The sequence below is a fragment of the Heloderma suspectum genome, chromosome 1, assembly GCF_057233095.1.
Source record: "Heloderma suspectum isolate Gila_16-S chromosome 1, 16-S_ref, whole genome shotgun sequence".
Taxonomy (NCBI): domain Eukaryota; kingdom Metazoa; phylum Chordata; class Lepidosauria; order Squamata; family Helodermatidae; genus Heloderma; species Heloderma suspectum.
The window spans coordinates 26,064,417-26,084,809 of record NC_139458.1 but is presented as its reverse complement, the minus strand read 5'-3'; the positions used below and the strand labels follow the sequence as shown (position 1 = coordinate 26,084,809).

Genomic DNA, 20,393 nt, shown 5'->3' with positions numbered 1-20,393 from the left:
CCAGGCCATGACCATAGAGTCTGCCAGCTAGAACGTTCTCCACTGTGGGTAACGCTCTAGCCACCACGGACCTTCTCCATGGTTCCACGGCCATTTCGGCTTCAGAGTGGCTGCCAGGAGCCCGTTTGCGCCGTGGAGGATATCGGGATACACGCTAACCACTCTGGTAGAATCACCAGATAACTACGGGGTGTGTGTGTAGTAAAACCACGCAGTGCCGTGTGGTTCCTGGTCATGTGACAGGCCCGCGTGTCCTTGTTTTTCTGACCGCACCCCTCTCCGTAGTCACTCTAACCACCCTCCCCCCATGCGTGTGTGGACAGGCCCAAAGTATCCAATTCTGACAATTGTGTAGGTTTGCTTGGGCTTCCCTGTATCAAACGAAGGGCTCTTCCAACCCATGCAAAGCCAGCTCCATTCACTAGTAAATAAATAAGAAGAAAAGCCTAAATAAGGGGAAACGGTGCCTCAGCATTCCTCGTGGGCTTTAGAGTGGAAGGTCCTTGGAGGTCCTTCCTGGACCAAATAGGGTGGCTGGCCTCTCTTGAGGCTGTCAGTTGTTGTTGTTGTTTAAACTGAACACTCATGACCTCGGTTGAGTGTTTTGAACCACTGGGTCATGAATAAGAGCTGAGGGAAATTTGCCAGAGCTGCTTGCAATTTAGGGAAGTCCCTTCCACCCCAAGTTACTAGGCTCAGTGAGACAGAACAAAAATATCTGCCACAGCTGTAAATTAGGTCATTTTACATCTCACATCTCTTTAGCCTAGTTCTAAAAGCAGCAGTACTTCCCCCCGCCCCCAGTCCCCCTGTTGCCCTACAGTCCTCAAGTAGAACAACAGGAAGAGTTTGTAAGACTGGCATGCGGTAGCTAAAAGAAATGAAACACGGCACATTGTCGTCAGAGCAGCAAACGTGAAAAGCCATCTGCTATCAGGAGGTGCTAAAATCTAGATGCTAGGTTCAATTTCCTATGTGGATCATGAGAATGTAGAAGGTGGAATTATGCTGGTCAGGCTATTTGTCGATGTCTGTAGGGATTGGGCATAGCACCTCTGCAGAAGCACCCCCCTCTGCAACAGACATGAGTGATTCGGAGTCTGAGGGGGAGGAGGGGTTTGCTGAGGCATCAAGGTTGCGGGAGACTGGCAGTCCCAGAGTGGAGGTTGTCCAGGTGCAAGCCAGTAAGTTGGAAATTAGGCAGCCAGGGCCCTCTTCACCCGTGGGAATGCCAAAGGAAGAGGGGGAGAAGTTAGAAATACAAGATCCCAGGGGGAGACGTTGGGCTAGGTGAGAGGAGCAATGTCAGCTCATGAGGTGTTCCAAAAGGCTGCCTGTGCAGGGAATATCCCTCTGGAAAGACCCACCCTAAGGGAGAGGCTTAATGAGGCACTCAGGTTGTCAAAGAGACAGTGCCAGTTTTCGTGGCAACTATCGTGGCTGTTCGTGGATTTTGACTGTAACCTGAAGCACTGCTGATCTAACTGTAGTCTGCATAATAAAAGCCATTGCTTTGCTCTTTGACTTCTCTGGTCACTTACAAAGAGAGGACCCAAGGCTGGGCATTTGCCCATCTCCTATAACTAGTGGATGCTCTGTAAGTCCTTCCCCATCACCTTTTACCCATTCCTTTTAACTAGATTAGATCTGGGACCTTCCATATCTAACATATGTGCTCTATTGCTGAGCTGTAGCTCTGGTGTTGGGCCAAGCTGTTTGGCCCAGTGATTTTCATCAGTTTTGGGGTGCGGGGGCAGCAAAATGGCTCTCAAAGATTTTTGGTATCTTTGGGGTTTGAGAGAAATTCTGATAAGTCTTGGGATGGTGGTGGCTTGCTATGTTAGATGAAGCAGCGCAGGGTTTTGCCATCTTTTGTTTATGAAAAACATCTTTGCAGCTTCTTCAAGTGGAGGCAAAGTTGCCGGGAGTGGTTAGTACGAGTCAGGCTGTAGAAACCCTCTGGGGCCCCATTGCGTGTCTCTGCTGTCTGTTCATATGTTTGTATATAAGCTGTTTTTATATTATCTACAATATTGTATTTTTAAGGTTTTTAATCTTTGAAAACCGCCCGGAGAGCTTTGGCTATTGGGTGATAAAGAAATTTAAGAAATGAAATAAAATAAAACGAAGTCTAACAAAGTAACCCTTCCAAAAATATTATAAGTTCTCTGCAATATTTCTGAAAATCCCCTCCTCCTGCAATAGTGAGGTGGGGCCTTTTCAGTGAGGCATAAATAGCCTCTCCCTTGGATGCTAGATTAGGACAATTATCTTGGTCATAGGTAGATGAATGGTAACACAGCGTGCATTTTCACACATCATGTCAAACGCTTACATTTTTATTTTTTGCTATGTTGACATTGTTCATATTGGACAGAAAGCAGAAGGGAGTGAATTTTATATCATACTAGAAGTCTGCCGCCAAAGATTTGGCTGATAAGCAATAAGTAGAATTCTTGTTTATGCAGTGATTTCAAATCTTGCTTGAATCAGGGTGTGCACCTCTTCCTCTTGTTTTTCTTGTTGTTTCGAGCAGGAACTTGCCTCTGTCTCATGTTAACGGGGGAGGAGGGGAATAAAAAGATGAGCTCTGACTTGGGTACCTGTGCTAATGCAGTTTGAAAGTTTGCCTAATCCAGTCAGTGTAGACTCTTTCTGCTCTTTGTACATATGATACTGTGTGTCAGGAATGAATCTGAGCACGTGGAGATGTCTGGCAGCTCAGATTCAGAATCAGAATGGGAATGACGAGAACAGAGGAGGCACCGTTCCTAGTAAGCCCAGATATGGTGAGACTTTCTTCCCAAGATGGTGACACACAGATGGCCCAGCCTGAACGGTTCCCCCATTCCTCTACCATGAGAACTCGAGTTTCAGAGGAAAAGGAGGAGGAGGACGATGACTTGAGGGATGCTAGGGTCCGTCACAGAGTGAAGCAGGAAAAGTTAGGGGCAGGACTCAGAAGCTCTGCCAGGTTGGCCACTTGTGGAAGCCACCCTAAGAGAGGGGCATCCTTGCGAAGCAAGTCTAGCCTTGAAGTTCATGCCCAGACTGCTGGCAACTTGTCTAACTTCCACTTCGTATCCTCTATTGATATTCATAGATGTGTGAATTAGCTGGTTCTGTGCAGTCTGAGAGTTTCCTAGAATCTGCATTTGTAAAGAAGGTAGTCGTTTACTAATAAAGTAGTGTTGTCTTGAAGCTTTGTTTACTGGAGTGTGTTAATTCTGAAGGGAGAGGACAAGAAACACGATTCTGTGAATCTGTTGCAGGTTTGGTTTTAGAGTTATGACCATGGAGCAGAGGTGCAGAACCTCTTTCAACCCAAGGGCCAAATTCCACTTTGGAGAAGCTCTTGGGGACCTCATTCCAGTGGTGGGTGGGGACAAAGGAAAAGAGAGGGACCGAAGGCAAAAGGGCTGGGGTCAAAAAACCAAAAATACCAGCATTTGTTAGCTTAAGGCTCTTTCTACCGGTAACTAAACCTTAGAGGCATTTTAACCTTTTAGAATGGGGGGAAATTGCACAAAACCCAGGAAATCACCAAACATTTGGTGGTTAGGGGAAAGGGGGCAGGGCCGTCTGGGAGAATTCTGGAGAGCCAGATTGGAATCCCCAGGCAGGCCAGATTTGAGCCCTGGTCTTGAGGTTCCGCACCCCCGCCTAGAGCAAGATGACATGTAGGTAGTGAGTGTGTGGAACATAGGAACGTAGGAAGCTGCCTTATACTGAGTCAGACCATTGGCCCATCTAGCCCAGTATTGTTGACACTGATTGGCAGGGCTCTCCAGAGTTTCAGGCAGGATTCCTTCCCCGCCCTACCTAGAGAAGCCAGGGATCAAACCTGGGACCTTCTACATGCAAAGCATGTGCTCTGTCACACTGAGCTACAGCCCCTGTGACTTTCTCTGTAAAAGTCTAGACTAGCTTTCCCTAACTGGGTGACCCGGAGGTGAACTTCCAACATCTCCTGCCAGCAGGGGCTCTTCCAGAATGAATGTGAATTTTTCCTCTTCCTCCTCACCACTTCACCCTTGGTTATCACTGAATTTGCATGTTGTGAAATTTATGCTGATTGCTGTCCCTTTTGGGTCAATTCCAGGCCAGAAAATGTGAAATACAGTTTTTGGTTTGGATGGTGTGGTGTAGTGGTTAGAGTGTTGGACTGGGAGCTAGGAGATATGGGTTCTAGTCCCACCCAGCCATGGAAGCTCACTGGGTGACTTTGGGCCAGTCACAGACTCTCAGCCCAGCCTACCTCACAGGGTTGTTGTTGTGAGGATAGAATGGAGAGGAGGAGGATTATGTACGCCACCTTGGGTTCCATGCAAGATGAAAAAAGGCAGGATATAAATGCAATAAATAAATAAAATAAATAAATAGAGAGTGTGTGTGGGGGGGTGTAAAGCGGCAAAACAGCAAAGCAACTAGGAGGCCCTGGATCCACTATGGATGCAGTCCATCTTAAGGTAAAACGTATAAGAAAGATAGAAAGACTAACAACAGTGTGTGTGTGTGTGTGTGTGTGTGTGTGTGTGTCTATATATATATATATATATATATATATATATAGACACACACACACACACACACACACACAGTTCAGCGTTTTGGCTTCTGCCCTTGTCAGTAGCTGTGCTTTGATATAAATATTCCCAGGGCGGCTTACACAAATAAAAACAGAACAGATATCACAAAACAGTAACAAACGTAAGGCACAATCCTATGCATTTTAGTAGAAAAAAGTCATACAATTCCTAGCATTCCCCCAGGCAGCATGGCAGGCTGGAGAATGGTGGAAATTGTAGGACTTTTTTCTGTCTAAACATGCATAAGATTGTACCTTTAATATCTAAAAAAACAGATAAGAACAGGCAGAAATACAATAATCATAGTTTAACAATTGAAATAAAAAGGTCTTTGGCTGGTGCTGAAAAGTTAGCAAAGTCGGTACCAAGCAAACCTCCCAGGGAAGAGAATTCAATAAACAAGGCTCTGTAGCTGGGATGGTCCTCTTCCCAGTCACTATGCACCCCACTTCTGATGGCGGGGCATCTCAGCGCATGGGCAGGCTGATACAGCATAATAATTGCATTTGTTTGAAGCTATAATGCACATACTGGTAGGGGGAAGGGTTAGTGCAGGAGTGGGCAAGTCCAGGCCCTGAAGGTCCCAATCCGGCCCTCCTGTAGCTCCAGTCTGGCCCTCTGGAGTTCCCCAGAGAACCATGCCCCCTCTTCCCCAACCACTGATTATTTTGTGGTTTCCCAGCTTTTGTGGAGTTTGTTCCCTGTTCTGAAAGGTTGAAATGCCCCTCCTAAAGCTTAGTTAGTGGCAGTATGAGCTTTAATTTAAAATATGCTGCAATCAGTGGTCGGGGTTGGATCCCTGGATTAAGACAACCTAAAAGAGATGAGGGAGGGTGCAAAGCCAGGGTTGCATATTCCACAATTCTTTGGACACCCAGAAAAAGCACGGAATGACATTTTTCATGTAGAATTCAGCTTCCTGATAATCTGTTTTCTTTTTTTTTTAAGTGTCCAGGCTTTATTGCAGGCAAGATATGCTTCAAAGTGCCTGTGCAATGCCTGCTGAAAACTTAGAAGCTAGAGACACCAAATTACTAGTTTTTTGGGTTGAGGCTTCCTTGCCAGCATAACTGCTTGGCCCTTCTGATGACTGACTGAAACCAGAACAAATTATGCAGATAAATTATGTAGAATTAATTATGCAACATAAGGGGAATCAAAGCCATTTGAATAATTTATACAGATCGCAGATTCCAGCTTTTCCTGGTGCAGAATGTTAATGTCTGTGGAACACATGGAGCCCTGTGCATGATGCTCTGGGCATCATGGAGTTAGAGCTGGCAATTAAGGTCAGGACTGAATTCCATTGGTGGGTGCATTTATTTGAGAAGTCTGTTTGTAACCTCAGCCCTGCCATTGAGTGTGGCACAATTTGGGCACTTGAATTTGAGTATTCATGTGTCTTCTCTGCTGGTCTTTCTGCTGAACAATAGATTTCGTTAGGGAAAAAAAAAGTCAAGCCAAAAACACAGAGTAGCTTCCTGCACATACGCTCTCTATTTTGGTAAAGCTTCCCTTTCCTGTTTGGTTACAAGACTGTGTAAACTTTCAAGTTAAACGGCTTGGATTATTTTGTGTTCTGCTTTGTAAAGTTACACAGACTATTTCGTTTTATGTTGTAATGCAATAAATGAACTGGACAGATTGTTAGTACTCTTGTTTTTCCCAAAACGTGCACCAAGTTATTTCTGCGATGGCAACAAGGTAAGTATTTGGCAACCTTACTGAGAATGTATGACACAGATTCACTGCAGAATACTATCCTGTTTCATGAAGAATAAGAGTTCATATCTGAAAAGAAATGAGTGTAAAGTTAGATTTATTAGGTGTGATGGTGTGATGGTGTGTGTGTGTGTGTGTGTGTGATTGAGATCTCCAGACAGTGAGTAAAGTTGATTTGTTGGGCCAGATATATACCTGGCGTGATTTTGTCTTTTCTTACATTTCCACTGTTTAATGAATTTCACTTAAATTCATTAGAAATGAAATGTCATCTCCCTATATCCTTTCACTGCATGATGTGGACTGAATGGCATTCTGTTTAAGTATATGTGATTGTCCGTAATTTCACGATCAGTTTTGCCAGGTGCTATTGTTGGATTGGATTTGGAATATGCAAGGCACACATGCAAACTGGTAGAATGATTGCAGCTGGTGTGAACAGGTTTCAGTTCTGAATTGAAGTAATCAAGTCTGAAGTCTAACTTGCTGATCTAGTTAATCAAGTAAATTTACAGACTTAAGAAATGGCTTATTCTTTGGTTATTACTGTTCCATGTGAAAGTTTACTCATGGCACTGATGTGAATTATCTTTGTACGTCCTTTAAAGCAGACTTTCCCAACCTGGGTGCCTCCAGATGGTTTGGACTACAGCTCCCATCAACCCCAGCCAGCATGGCCAATGGTCAGGGATGATGGGATTGTGGTCTAATGTGGAAGGTACCAGGTTGGTGAAGGCTGTCTTAAAGCAATATATTTCAGAGGATTTTTTTAAATAATCCACAAATCACCAATTTCGTTTAGCTGAAAATGTACCTTCAAACGTACCTACAGCATAATGAACTGGCTAAAACTAAAGCAGTAAATTTAATGTAAAAGTCCAATAATAGCAGTTCCAGCACCAAACAATAGCAGTTCCTCAGCTGCTGTCACCTTTTTGCCCTCCTTCCCACTGGCAGCATCAGCAACAAACCAGTAAGCTGCTGTTGCCTGTGATTTCCTTGTTCCTCTTCTGCTCTTAGTCTGTGAAGAAGCCAGGCACTGCTAGAGAGAGGGGAACAATGGACCTTCATGAAGGCTACCAATGGCTTCTAGTCATGACAGCTTTATATTGCCCCCGGTATCTGAAGCAGTGTGCCCCGGTATGCCGGTTGCTGGGGAACATGAGCGGGAGAGTACTGTTGCACTCATGTCCTGCTTGTAGCCTTCCCATGGGCATATGGTTGGCCAGTGTGGGAACAGAATTCTGGACTAGATAGGCCTTTGGTCTGATACAGCAAGGCTCTTCTTATGTTCCTATGGCAGTGGTGCTGAGAGAGGACTAGAAGAAGGCTACTTGCTGCTACCATTAGGAATTCTAGCTGCTACAGTCATCTCTGGTGGCTTCCTACCAGAAAATACCAAACTCAAAACACACTTGAAGATTAAATGTGTGCCTAAAAAGAGGAGTCTTAGTTGCTCATGTAACTCTGTAATCCTATACATGTCCCTGCAGAAGTAAGCCCTATTAGTTTAAGTGGAACTTGTGTGTATAGTATCGTAGGCTGGGGGAGCTAAGCTTCCAGAGCTAAGCATCCACCTTTCAGATGGTAGAAAATTCCTAGCAGCTGGAGCCACCATTGAAAACATCCTGCTAACAGTTCCTTCAGTTGTCTTCCTCAGTCTCCCATTTGGAATTTGGAATGGCTAAGTAGATTTATGCCACCCCATCCTGAAGACATAAAAAAACCCCATGAAACACATAAACATTTCATGACACAGATCGAAGTTCAGCATATTAAAATACTCCTCAAGTAGGGATGTACAGATTTTGTAAAAATGCATTCTGTGCATTTCACAGATTGTCAGGTGCCTTTTGTTCCATTGTCCACTCATTTACGGAATCGGATTTTTTCCAATTTCCCAAACTCATGCAAATTCAACTTGTGGAAATGTGCAAATTCCCCCAAAATGTGCAAATCCCCCCAAAATGTGCATTTTCATGCTTTAGCCAATGGCGGAAATGCACATTTTCAGGCAGTGTTTTTTATTTTATGTATTTTTCTATGACTAAATTTGCGTAAAGTTCCAGGAAGTAAGAAAAGCAAATGTTCTGCAAGTCCGTGGAATTCATGTGACTCGGGAAAAGCTGGTCTGCTGCAGAATCTGCAGGTCAGATACATAGAAATCCGAACTCATTTGATTCCATTGTGGATTTCTCTAACAACCCTATCCTCAAGACCACCGACCCAAACAAACTTCAGCAGGTGAAGACTGAGTGAGCCAATTCAAATAACAGGATAAAACAGCCTGAGGTAGCCCTCTTCAGAAGTTTATTTATTTATTACATTTCTATACCTCCAAATAGCCAAAGCTCTCTGGGCTTTGTACAAAGATGTACAAAGATGTACAAAGTGTACAAAGATTAAAAACATTAAAATACAGTATACAGTGATTAAAAACCATTTACATAAAAAAACACATGAACAGACAATATACGCAAAAGAAACATATATCTAAAACAACTTCAAACAAACGATCTCAGAAACAAACAACCATAACCCTAAGATATTCCAGGATCAATTAAAACTTACCATATTCTCATATGAATGAGAAGTTATTCTCATACACCTTTGAAGAATGAGTTTAAAGGGAGCAGGGCTGTGTATGGTCCCTCCCCTTGGCTCAACCCCTGACATTCCCACCTTGAGTGGAAAGGTCTGAAGGGGGAATCTTTGATCATGTTCAGCTGAACATGCTTATAATCCCTCCTCCCCTGATCAGAAACCTGGATCACACAGCAAGACTGCAGAGACTTTTCCCTTAAGAAACAGATGTCCATGGGGGTGTTTCCACCAGCGATTTACTCCGAGCTGGCTGCGAGTTGAGGTCATTAGGGATAGATGATGTCATGGCCATCCAGCAGCCTCCCTGGAGCTTAGCAGGGAAAAACCGGATTTCCTGAGACTCCTTAAAGTCCGATTCTTTTCCTCAAGTTGGGTTCTCCCTGGTATAGTTGCTGTGTGCCCCAACCCTCACATTTTGCTTGAGTATGCTAGCCCTGCTCAGGGGTGTGCCTTTCACCGTGACCCCAGTCAAGGAATGTTTCCTCCCATTGTGCTGAATGAGGCTTGCCCTTTCAATGACCACAGAACTTACAGAGATCCCCCTCAATTGACATGGCACAGCACAATTTTGAGGCTCTGATTCTTTATTTGGTTTATTGCCTTAGGAAGAAACTACTTTGACCCTTCCCTGTAGAGATCCTGCAGGTTATAATGGAGGCTGGTTTCCATCTTTGTGTTTACTACTGTCTTTCCCACAACAAACCCATTAGTGCCTCTTCAGAAGTAACTCCCATTGTGGTCAGTGAGATCCTGCAGGTTAAAATGGGGGCTGGTTTCCATCTTTGTGTTCTCCCCCTCCCTTTCTCAGCACAAGCATAAGTGTGTCTACTCAAAAGTAACTCCCCTTGTGCTCAATGAGGCTTCATCCTGAAATGCAGGTGCATCTGGACTTTCAGGGGAAAAGAGAAAGGGGGTCGGGGGGAAGCCTCTCTTATTGGTTGAGCACTCCTGCCAGTTAGATGACGTTTACTCCAACCCCATGTGTGAAGTGATTTTTACTGGTCCGAAAAACCTGCTCTTGAAGCCCTGCTCTCAGCAAATCTGATTCCTTTTTAACAATCTGGTAACCTGCTGGAGTGCAGTGGTGCCTGCCATTTGCTTCTTTTGTTTGAAGGGTTACTACTACCACCGTTGCAGTAGTTCTTGTTGAGCCATATGCAGTGACCTATTGCAGTGACCTACTGCAGTGTTGTCGCAATTTGTATTTGTGCAAGTCATTCTCAGAAGACAAGGAAGGAGCTGTATTTTGAGGGGGAAACTATGGGTTGTTTTGTATTACCTATTGTTGGGTCTGGGGCCTCTGGAAGTCTGGGGCCTCTGGAAACAACTGGGTTTCTTTTGGATCTCATGTAGTTCGGAATGTAATGGCTGCTTTGCCATCACAAAATAACAAAGTGGAAGTCATATTCCCAAGCATGCAGAACTGAAATCCGAGGTAGCCTGTTCAGCATGATGAGGTGTAGAACACTGTCTTTATTTCAGAAAGGATAACAGCTGAATGAAAAGGGGGATGAGAGAGGCTCTGCCTTGTTTTGTGAACAGTGGCCAGTGAATGGATGCACCTTCTGAGCAAGAAATGGGAGGAGAACTGGCATGTGGTGCAGCACAGGGACTCTTGGTTGTTTTAACTAGGGATGAGCGAACGAGCGATGTTCAAGAGCACCAGAACTCTCCGAACATTGTCTCTCCACTTGTATCATGCCCAATTTCTGTTTGTGTTTGCAGTCACTGCTCACTCTCACTAAACACGAAATTGAATAGCAATCAAACAGGAGATTTGCACAAGTTTTTCCCAAATTTGCACAGATTCCCTAATTTGCTCAACATTCCTCCATAGACTAAAGTGGGGCTGATTCAGCCCATGGAGTAATTTGCACAAATTGAACTGGGAATTGGGAACGAGATGAACATGAGCATGTGTTCGACAATTTGTGAATATTTTTGGTGGACACATGCTCGCATCCACATTCGGATCTTCGAACGAGGCATGCTCAAATGTTTTGTGAGCAAGCACAAAATTCTCATACATCCCTAATTTAAACCTGGCCAATGTGCACCCTGACGGTCTGCCTGAGTCTTCCAACCAGTTCTCACAGTTTCTTGTTGCCACTTGAGGGGTGACTCACTCTCAGTCTGGTCTTTGCCAAACCATCTGTGCAGACACCGCCCTGTATCTCTCCCCTTGCTTGCTCGTACCAGCTCTCACATAACTGGCTGAAAGATCAGCAATGCGGAACAGATATAACCACTCCCAGAGGTGGTATCATGAGAGAAACGAGTGTTATAGAGAAATGAGAAGGTAGAGATTTGCATTGCCAAGCCGTCATGAACTTCCTGTAGTCCTTGGGCCAGCTAGGGCAGGTGTTCTCCAGATCTTTTAGACTTCAACTCTCATAAGCCCGAGCCAGCATAGCTAATGGTCAAGAATGCTTGGAGTTATAGTTCAAAACATCTGGAGGGCACCAGGTTGGGAAAAGTTAGCCTAGTGAATATCACTTGATACCACCTGGTGCAGGGATGCGGAACCTCTTTCAGCCTGAAGGCCAAATTCAATTTTGAAGAAGCTCTCAGGGGCCGCATTCCAGATATACCAACATATTATGGTTTACAGCTCTGTCAGTAACTAAGCCTTAGAAGAGGCATTTCTACCTTCTAGAATGGGTGGGGGGATGTAGAAAAGCCATGAAACCATCGAACAATTGGTGATTGGGGGAAGGGGTGGGGCCAGGCAAAAGGGGCATGCCCATCTGGGGAACCCCGGAAGGCCAGATTTGGACCCCAGGAGGGCCACATTTGGTCCCTGGGCCTAAGGTTCCCACCCATGACCTAGTGAATACCACCTTAATTAACTGGCCACTTCTAGGCTGTTATGCTTTCCCAGGTTACACAAGTGTAACCCCATTGACTTTTGAGGGATGGAATGCATCTGGAGCATTAGGATTGCAGCTGTAGTGCCATATGTTGAGCTTCTTTTCAAAATGAGCGCTGCTGCTGTTTTTCTTTCTGTGCATCCCTGGCAAAAGGAAGCAAATCAGATTTGCAATCACAAGCTAGGAAATCAACCCTGACTGCTCATTGGAAGGACAGATACTGAAGCTGAAGCTCAAATATTTTGGCCACCTAACGAGAAGAGAAAAGTCACTGGAAAAGACCCTGATGCTGGGAAAGATTGAAGGCAAAAGGAGAAGGGGACGGCAGAGGATGAGATGGCTAGATAGCATCACCGATGCAATGAATATGAACTTGAGCACGCTCCGGGAGAGAGCGCAGGACAGGAAGGCCTGGCGTGCTATGGTCCATGGGGTCACGAAGAGTCGGACACGACTTAACGACTGAACAACAACTAACAAATTGGTTTTATGCTGTGTTTTTCCTGGTTGATAATGGTGTAGTGCTTGCTTTCAAGTGCTCAAAGTATCATGGCAAGATCAGGTTTGCAGCTTGGGAGTCGTCTTGGACCCAGTGTTGCTTCTCAAAGCCCAAATGTCAGCTATGGCCAGGAGCACTTTTTGCCAGTGTTGGCTGGTACACCAGCTGCACCTGTTTCTGGAGACAAAAGACCTGGCTGCTGTCATTCATGCATGGTAATGTCTCTGCTTGACTACTGCAGTGTACTGTGTGTGGGGCTGTCATTGAAGACAGTTTGGAAACTTCAGGTTGTACAGAATGTGCTAACGCATCTTTTATCTGGTGCAAATTGTGAAATTCATGTAGCACCTATCTCTGTTTTCACAGTGCTGTTTTGACCTTGAAAATACCTATCAGTGCAATCGTATATATGTCTACTCCAAAGTAAGAGTGGTATCCAATTATCTCCTCCCGCTGATGGAACACTTGCTGTCAGCAGGGAAGGGGCAATTCCCACCCCCACACACATACACAGCTGCCCACGTATCCTCAAAATGTGGCCCATGGGGCTGGGGAACCCAATGGAGCAGGTTTTGAGGGATGCAGGGAGGAGGAGGAGAAGGGAAAGCCCCTCTTGCATGACATTGGATTTCACTCTAAGTTCAACAGATTTCAGTGGGGCTTGCATCTAGTTAAGCGGGTACAGGATTGCAGCCTAAATGGCCTATGTTATGGCTTGGAGGGGATATTTCCCTACTGGTGGATCTCCTTCTTTACGAGAGTTCCTCAAAAAAAGAATTACAACAGACTGCCACGAATCAGGTTAAACCTCCTGAAATACCCTGTCTAGTGATTAGGAGTTTCTAAGCCCTATGGCCAAGGACCCTCCATTTTTGCTCTAGACAAAATAAAATAAAAAGGAAGGCACTTTGGATTTACTTGCCCAAAGACACAGAACGTAACATAACCTTGTAAAATATCCTAAGAACACAAGGGTTAGCATAGCAATCATGCAGTCCCACACATAGGGAAGGTTTTATTTATTCATTTCAAATCTGTTTTATTTTAGATGTTTACTATCTTTTGTAAAATGCTGTATGTGGACGCAGTTTGCATTTTCTTCAAAATTTCAGTTTCACTGGACTAGCATGGTTGTTTGTTTGTTTTACTTGCAAGTATTAGTTCCTGTTTTTGTTTTTTTTTTTAAAAAAAGCTTTTATTGTAACTTTACAAAAAATACAACTAGGATTAATATACAACCATGGTACAGAGATCACTGTTCTTTTAACTGATCATAAAAATGGCTCTCCAGAATGTACATTGCAGGTTTGGTGGGCCCTGCATCTCCAGAGTTCTTGTTGACATAGGTGATAAAGGGGAAAACCGGAAAGCAATAAAGGTGTTGCAAGCTTTAATGCCTTGCAGCCCAGTCGCTTTCTGCGTCAGTTTTTCTGAGAGCACTACGGTCCACGCTCTAGCCATCCAATAGGCCATTATCAGTTCCTTCTTGACCAAAAAAAGCATTAACAGTGATATACAAACAATGAAGAATTAAACAGCGTAACATTAAATTAAATATAAAAACAAAGCCAATTATCATGAGAAGAAAACAAACAGCAGTTTTAAAATCAGAAAAGCAGCAGCTAATTACCAATGCAACAACAGAGAAGAATCAATACACAGTCTTGGTAAATAATAATAATTTTTAAAAATTACTTGATACCTACATGATGCAACAAAGGCACCTCCTCAACCTGTTTGGGAAGAGGGTTCCAAAGATAGGCTGCCACAACTGAGAACACCCCCTCCCCGCTAGACTCACCTTTGCAGGGAGCCCCACAGGGGAGGGGCCTTATCCAAAGCTCATCTTAAAAGTCATGCAGATTCATGTGGGAGAAGGTGGTCCTGGATGGTCCAGATAGCTGACTGTACCATATCCGGTACTGGATATTTCAAAGGGAGTTTCCAGAGTAGGGCAAGGAACCTTTTTTTGCTCCAGGGCTGGTTTGCCCTCAGACCAATCTGGTGGGCCAGATGATGTCAAAGGGGTGGGGCTCCACCACAAAGCCCCACCCCTGACATCATAGACCCTCCCAACCATTTTTCCTTTCTCCATGTAAAACTGGGTAGGGATGATGTCAGGGGTGGTGGCAGAGCCTGGGAAAGGGGCAGGGTTGGTGGAGGTTCCTCCACAGGCCAGATTGGGAGCTCTGCAAGCCTGAGGTTTCCCATCTCTGTTCCTGAACAAAGGGAATTAAGGAAGTATCTCTTACTCTCCTGTACTCACTCATAAGAATGTTGTGCAATGCTGATCATTCAAAATGTAATAACAATTTAGTTTCTCTTTATATAGCCCTTCTCACATCATTTCAGTGATCCTGGCAGTGAGGATTGTACATTTGGCCAGTATTATCCCCATAGTTCACATACTGGGCGGCTGACTGAATGATTGTAGCTTGGCCAAAGCTACCTAGGGAATTCATGACAGAGGTGACATTTGCTACAGAAGCTTGCAAGTCTACCTTTCAGTAATGTTGTTTCAGTGATGATGGTGTGGTATTCTGAGGGCACAATCCTATTGGGATAGTCAGCAGCTTCTGAAGTTGGGAGCTGCTGAGTATCCAATGCAGGACGGCTGGAGCACGGAGAGGCTGCCTTGCATTTTTGGCTAGACGGGCAATTTTGCCTGTCTAGCCAAGGCTTCGGGGACGGGGAGAGAAGGAGGCTGGGACGTACATAAGAAGCTGTGTAACGTGGGTTCTGCAGTCTCCTCCCCTCCCTGCCCCTGGGACTGCCCCCTTTTCCTTTTCTGAGTGCGGAGACATAGCCGGCGCAGAGAGAACTCTGCTAGCTATGCGGGAGCGCAGTTTCTGGGCTCTGAGGTTGGAGCCCTGATTCTGACCTCAAATCCCAGAACCCAAAACATCCTATGGCCCTCTAGACGGTGTCTAGTGGCCACAGGATTGCTCCCTGAGAGCCCTAAACAAATGTAAATGCAAGAACTGAGCTTGTACCCTTTTGTGCCCTAATTGGGTGAGTGGCTATACTGCTCTTTGCTGGGTTGTTTTTTTTAATCCCTCTGGCGGTGCACTCCTGAACATGAGATGTGCTGTAGCAGAGGATGCAATCTATTAACAAATAAAACTTGTTTGGGGAAAGGTTTCTATAAAACATTGGTGATTTTGAGCAGCTAGTAGAATATTATTGAGAGAGGAAACGTATTCATTCCATGAAGTATTTCTTAGACTCATAGAATAGTAGGGTTGAAAGGGGCCTATAAGACCATTGAGTCCAACCCCCTGCTCAATGCAGGAATCCAAGTCAAAGCATCCCTGACAAGTGGCTATCCAGCTTCATCTTGAATGCCTCCAGTGTGGGAGAGCCCACCACCTCCCAAAGTAATTGGTTCCATTGTTGTATTGCTCTAACAGTCGGGAAGTTTCTCCTGATGTTCAGCCAGAATCTGGCTTCCTATAACTTGAGACCATTATGCCGTGTCCTGCACTCTGGGATGATCAAGAAGAGATCCTGGCCTTCCTCTCTGTGACAGCCTTTCAAGTACTTGAAGAGCGTTATCATATCTCCTCTCAGTCTTCTCTTCTCACGGCTAAACATGCCCAGTTCTTTCAGTCTGTCCTCATAGGGCTTTGTTTCCCTGATCATCCTCGTTGCCCTCCTCTGAACCCTCTCCAGTTTGTCTGCATCCTTCTTAAAGTGTGGTGCCCGGAACTAGACACAGTACTCAAGATGAGGCCTCTTTTCTCCCTTCATACGCCTGCACTTTCTCATCGTTCTTCTGGCCACCCGTCTTATAAACGCAAGATTCAATGTTCTATTTGTCATTTTTTTCTTTCTGCTTCCTACCTGTGGAATGCCTTTTCTCCCTTGACAATAGGCACTACCTCATCTCTTTCTATTTTTAAAGAGTTCCTGAAAACCCATATTTCAAAAAATTGCCTCCCCAAGTTAAGATCTTTTAGGCCCTGGCCTTCCTCTTCCCTTTGGTTTTTCTTCCTTTCTCTTATTGTTGGTCTGTTACAACCTTCCCAACTTGGTGCCCTCCAGATGTGTTGGACTACAAGCCCCATCATTCCCAGGCAGCATGGCCAATGGCCTATGAGTCTGTGACCAACTCTGTGGGCTGGGTTTGTCTCCTTTTTAACTTTTTGTATGGTGCGAAGTATTTAAAAGCTACAGGAATTTTCTTAATGTCACAAACTATACCTAGTAGGTACCTTTTGACATGTGTAATTGCAGCTTGAAATATTCTTGTATATCGGAAATGAAGTATCACATTTCCCCAGGAATAACTGCTTTTACTTCTTAGAAAGTGCACACACAAAAAAAGTAGTGCTAGCTTGATGGAAGATGCGTCAGCAGTGTACTACAAATTAAAAAAGTGGGTTGCTACTAAGAAGAGGGCCTTTTCTGTTGTGGAGCCGTGGTTATGGAATGAGTATCCCAGGCAGACTCACCTGATGCCTCTGTTGTGCTCTTTTTGGCGCCAGAGGAAGACCTTATTTTCCTGAGCATTTTAGTATCTGTTGTTTTAAATCTGCTACTCTAATTTAAATATTTGCATTGCTACTAGGTTTAATGTTGGTTTTTACTTTTATTTTATATTGTAGTTTTAAACTTTTATATTGTATCTTCTGTTGGATTTTATGGTTTTAATTTTTGTGAATCACCCAGAGAGCTTTGGCTATTGGGCAGAATAAAAATGTAATAAATAAATAACAGGCAGACTTCTTAAATCTAGGGGAGGGGGGAGTCTGATTGTGTAGAATGGCCCTTACAGCAACCTCGCATCAATCCCATATGCATGTAGCAATATCTGCCAAGTCCTCATTTATACTTAACTTGGTAGGTCATACCAAATTCCTTGTGCTTCTGAAGCCACTGAAATTGCTTTGATATCATCTTCAGAAGTACTTTGGACCTGTGTCCTGAAGGAGCCCATGTTTTAAAAAGGGACTAGACAAATCCATGGAGGGTTGGCATGCTGACAGCTATTAGCCATGATGCCTAAATGGAACCTCTGTGTTCAGAGGCAGTATGTCACTGCATGCCACTTGGTGGGCAGGGGCAACAGAGGAGGAAGGCTATTACCTCCATGCCCCATCTGTCAGCTTTCTGGAAGAATTCGGCTGGTTATTGTGGGGAAACAGGATGAGGGACTATGGACTGATCCAGCAAGAGCTGAGCGGCAGTTTTTCAGAAGACCTTTTTTTCCTTTGAAAATGTTTGAGATTCTTAGGAACATAGGAAGCTCCCACATACTGATTCAGACCATTGGTCCATCTAGCCCAGTGTTGTCGACACTGACTGGCAGCTCTCCAGGGTTCCAGGCAGGGGTTTTTCCAATCATACCTGCAGATGCCAGGGATTGAAGCTAGAACTTTCTGCATGCAAAGCATGTGCTCTACCAGTGGGCTATGGCCCTTCTGAGGGTGTGTGTGGAAAAAAAAGACAAAGGGGGGCCACTTACAGAATTTGTTTTGAATATTCTCCACCATTTTTCTCATAGTGGCTGCCATCAGTACCAGCTCCAGTACTTGAGGGCTATTAGGCAAGACACCTCCAGTTAGTATAGCAGGACAACCACACGTCCTGTGGAATGACACTTCTCATGCATTTTTTAGTAACCAATGCTGAGTGAAATTTATAGCAGCACTAGCTGGCCCACTGTAGTACAGAAGGTAAAAATATAGGTCTGGTTTCCTGTAGATTTGGAAAAATATTAAGCATGTTGTGCTAACTACACTATTAACTCGTCCACATGCGATGCATAAAAAAAGAAACAACTAGGATTAGACCTGCTGGGTCCTCACCATAAAATGCAGAAAGAGCTCATATTTTGAACTGCCTCCTGAACTGCAGGATTTTCTGGTTATGTTTTATGTGGCAAATGTGGTCCGCATTAGGTGCTGTGGCCCAGTTATCTGTGTTCAGCTTGCACTGGTGAAGCCACAGCCTTATTATAGCTCTGCTCTTTGCCATTGCCCTGCTTGCATGAAACATGTAGCTGGAGAGAACCCAAATGACATACTGGACATTGCTGCTTGCACAGCCTCCATAAGACTGCAGGTGAGATTCTCTCTTTTAGCCTTAAAAAACAGCAGCTTCTCTACACCAGCAGCTTATTGCACACTCATGATTGGGCACTCATGGAGGTTTGCAGGTCCATTACATGACATCGTCGACATCCAGGGCCCCTCCTGCGCCTTTTCAGGTTTATCCTGCTGTTAAAAAAAAAACAAAAACGGACTATATCAGGTATTTTTTAAAAATGCATAGAATTGGTAGCATGTAATGCCACCATAACGCTATATTTCAGCCATTAGATGGTGCCGTCTAAAGGAAAACATAGGAAAAGCGCCGAAACAGAAGGTTTCAATTCAAACCACGTGGTCGCCTGTGTAATGGAGTGGATCATAATCCCACAAAGAATCCAGAAGCAGAACATACATAAGGCAGTGGGATTTTCCATTAATGTGGAGAAGCCCCCAGCAACCTTTTCAGGCTTGAAGTGAGACAATGACAGCAGCGTGTGGAGCTTCTATGGAGGATTCACCTGAAGCGTCCTCACTCGCTCTTTGAGCCTTTAAAGAACTGCTGACTCTTTTGAAAGGCTAGAAAAGAGACAGAGCACTTCATGCAGCTGCTAGAGTGCTCTGCTACAGTGTCTTCTGTTTCCGGAAAGGAGTTGCCCTTTGGAATGTATGGGTGAGCACCCATATTCCCAGTTCTGCCAATAGTGGTACAGCAGACAAATTCTTTGGGATTTTTGGCCACCTTTAAATGAATTCATCCACTTGTTCAAACGTGTATGTAGTCAATTCCTATTTTGGGCGCTCTGGTTTGTTACATCAGTCTCATTTCTTCTGTATCTTAAATGTGGAGCCTGGGCTAGGCTTTGACTTGGCACTGCCAATGCCTAGAGATTGTGTGTCTGTAGAAAAAATATGACTTAATAGAAATTACAACTACAGCAGCCTTGCTAAGAGGACAGTTGACTGATTAAACAATTAAGCATCTGCCTTTTTTTCACTGATTAGGCATTGGTTCATGAGCCAATTAATCTCTTTATTATCAGTCTTTCTAAAATATTGAAGGAGGTGTTAGATAACATTGCAGTTAACAAAAACTATTAGTTGTTAGAAGGGCAACCTTTAATCAACTGTAGCTCATTTGCCCGCTGTTCAGTAATATACCAAAAAGGCCTCAATCAATATATGAATGCAACCTTAATTTTCTCCACCGATATCCAGTGATATGTCCCCATTGGTTAAAATTGGCCTCCACAGTTTAATCAGTATTCATGAGCAATTGTATTATTGTTGTTATTGTTATCATTATTCCCAACTAGTCCTTGCTTCAAGCCAGCAATGATAAGAAAATCCCTTATGCCGATTCAGAGGGTCTATGTAGGAGTCTTGAGGGGACAGGGAGGCATCCACCATCCAGCCCCTAGCACTGCTTATGGGAGTGGCTGGCCCTCTGCACAGCAAATGTGCTACAATGGACATACAAAGCTGACTTATATTGGCTCATCCCATTGGTCCATCTAGCCTGGTATTGGCTACTCTGACTGGCAGAGGTTCTCCAGAGTGCCAAGGAGAAGGACCATTCCTAGAACTGCCACCAGAGATATTTTTAACGAGAGATGCTGGTGATTGAACTGGGACCTCTGCATGCAAAGTAGTGTGATGCCACTGAGATACAACCTTTGCCCAGAGTGGGGCTAGGGTCCTTGCATGATACATTCTTAGTGATTTAGAGAATGGGGGCACAATCCATCAGCAACAGCTTCTGCGTTGGCTTGATTGAAATGAACAATAGCTATAGCGCTCTTTCAGAGCTGACTCATTTCTCATGACATGTGAAACCAGACGTGTGGCTGCTGCCCGAACCAGGAGCCTGGCGTCTTCATCTCCTGCTCCTCATCCTCTCCCTGGTTGTAATGTCAAGGAATATAAAGACATGTGACATCGCATCATTGTGGTCCGAGTTTCCCTGCCCCTCTTCAACTTCATTGGGGGCGGTGGTCAGGAAACACAGAGTTTAATGATGAAACATGACATCACACAAACCCAGACATCCCTAGAGAGGAGGAGGCAGAAGCAGCTG

At 44.5% G+C, this 20,393-nt stretch overlaps 1 protein-coding gene across 7 annotated transcripts in view; it reads left to right on the top strand.

The window, feature by feature from the left end:
* Positions 1-20,393, top strand: part of EVL (Enah/Vasp-like) — a 241,172-nt gene that overhangs the window by 115,589 nt on the left and 105,190 nt on the right. The window contains exon 1 of one of the 7 annotated variants that reach the window (XM_084838848.1): positions 6,103-6,293. The exons of 4 other annotated variants lie outside the window; for them this stretch is intronic. In XM_084838848.1, the coding sequence (XP_084694974.1) occupies positions 6,283-6,293 (11 nt within the window). In that variant the 5' untranslated portion in view covers positions 6,103-6,282. Of the gene's footprint in view, positions 1-6,102; positions 6,294-20,393 lie in introns of those variants that run through there. 2 more of the 7 variants (XM_084838881.1, XM_084838898.1) reach the window with 2 other exon arrangements.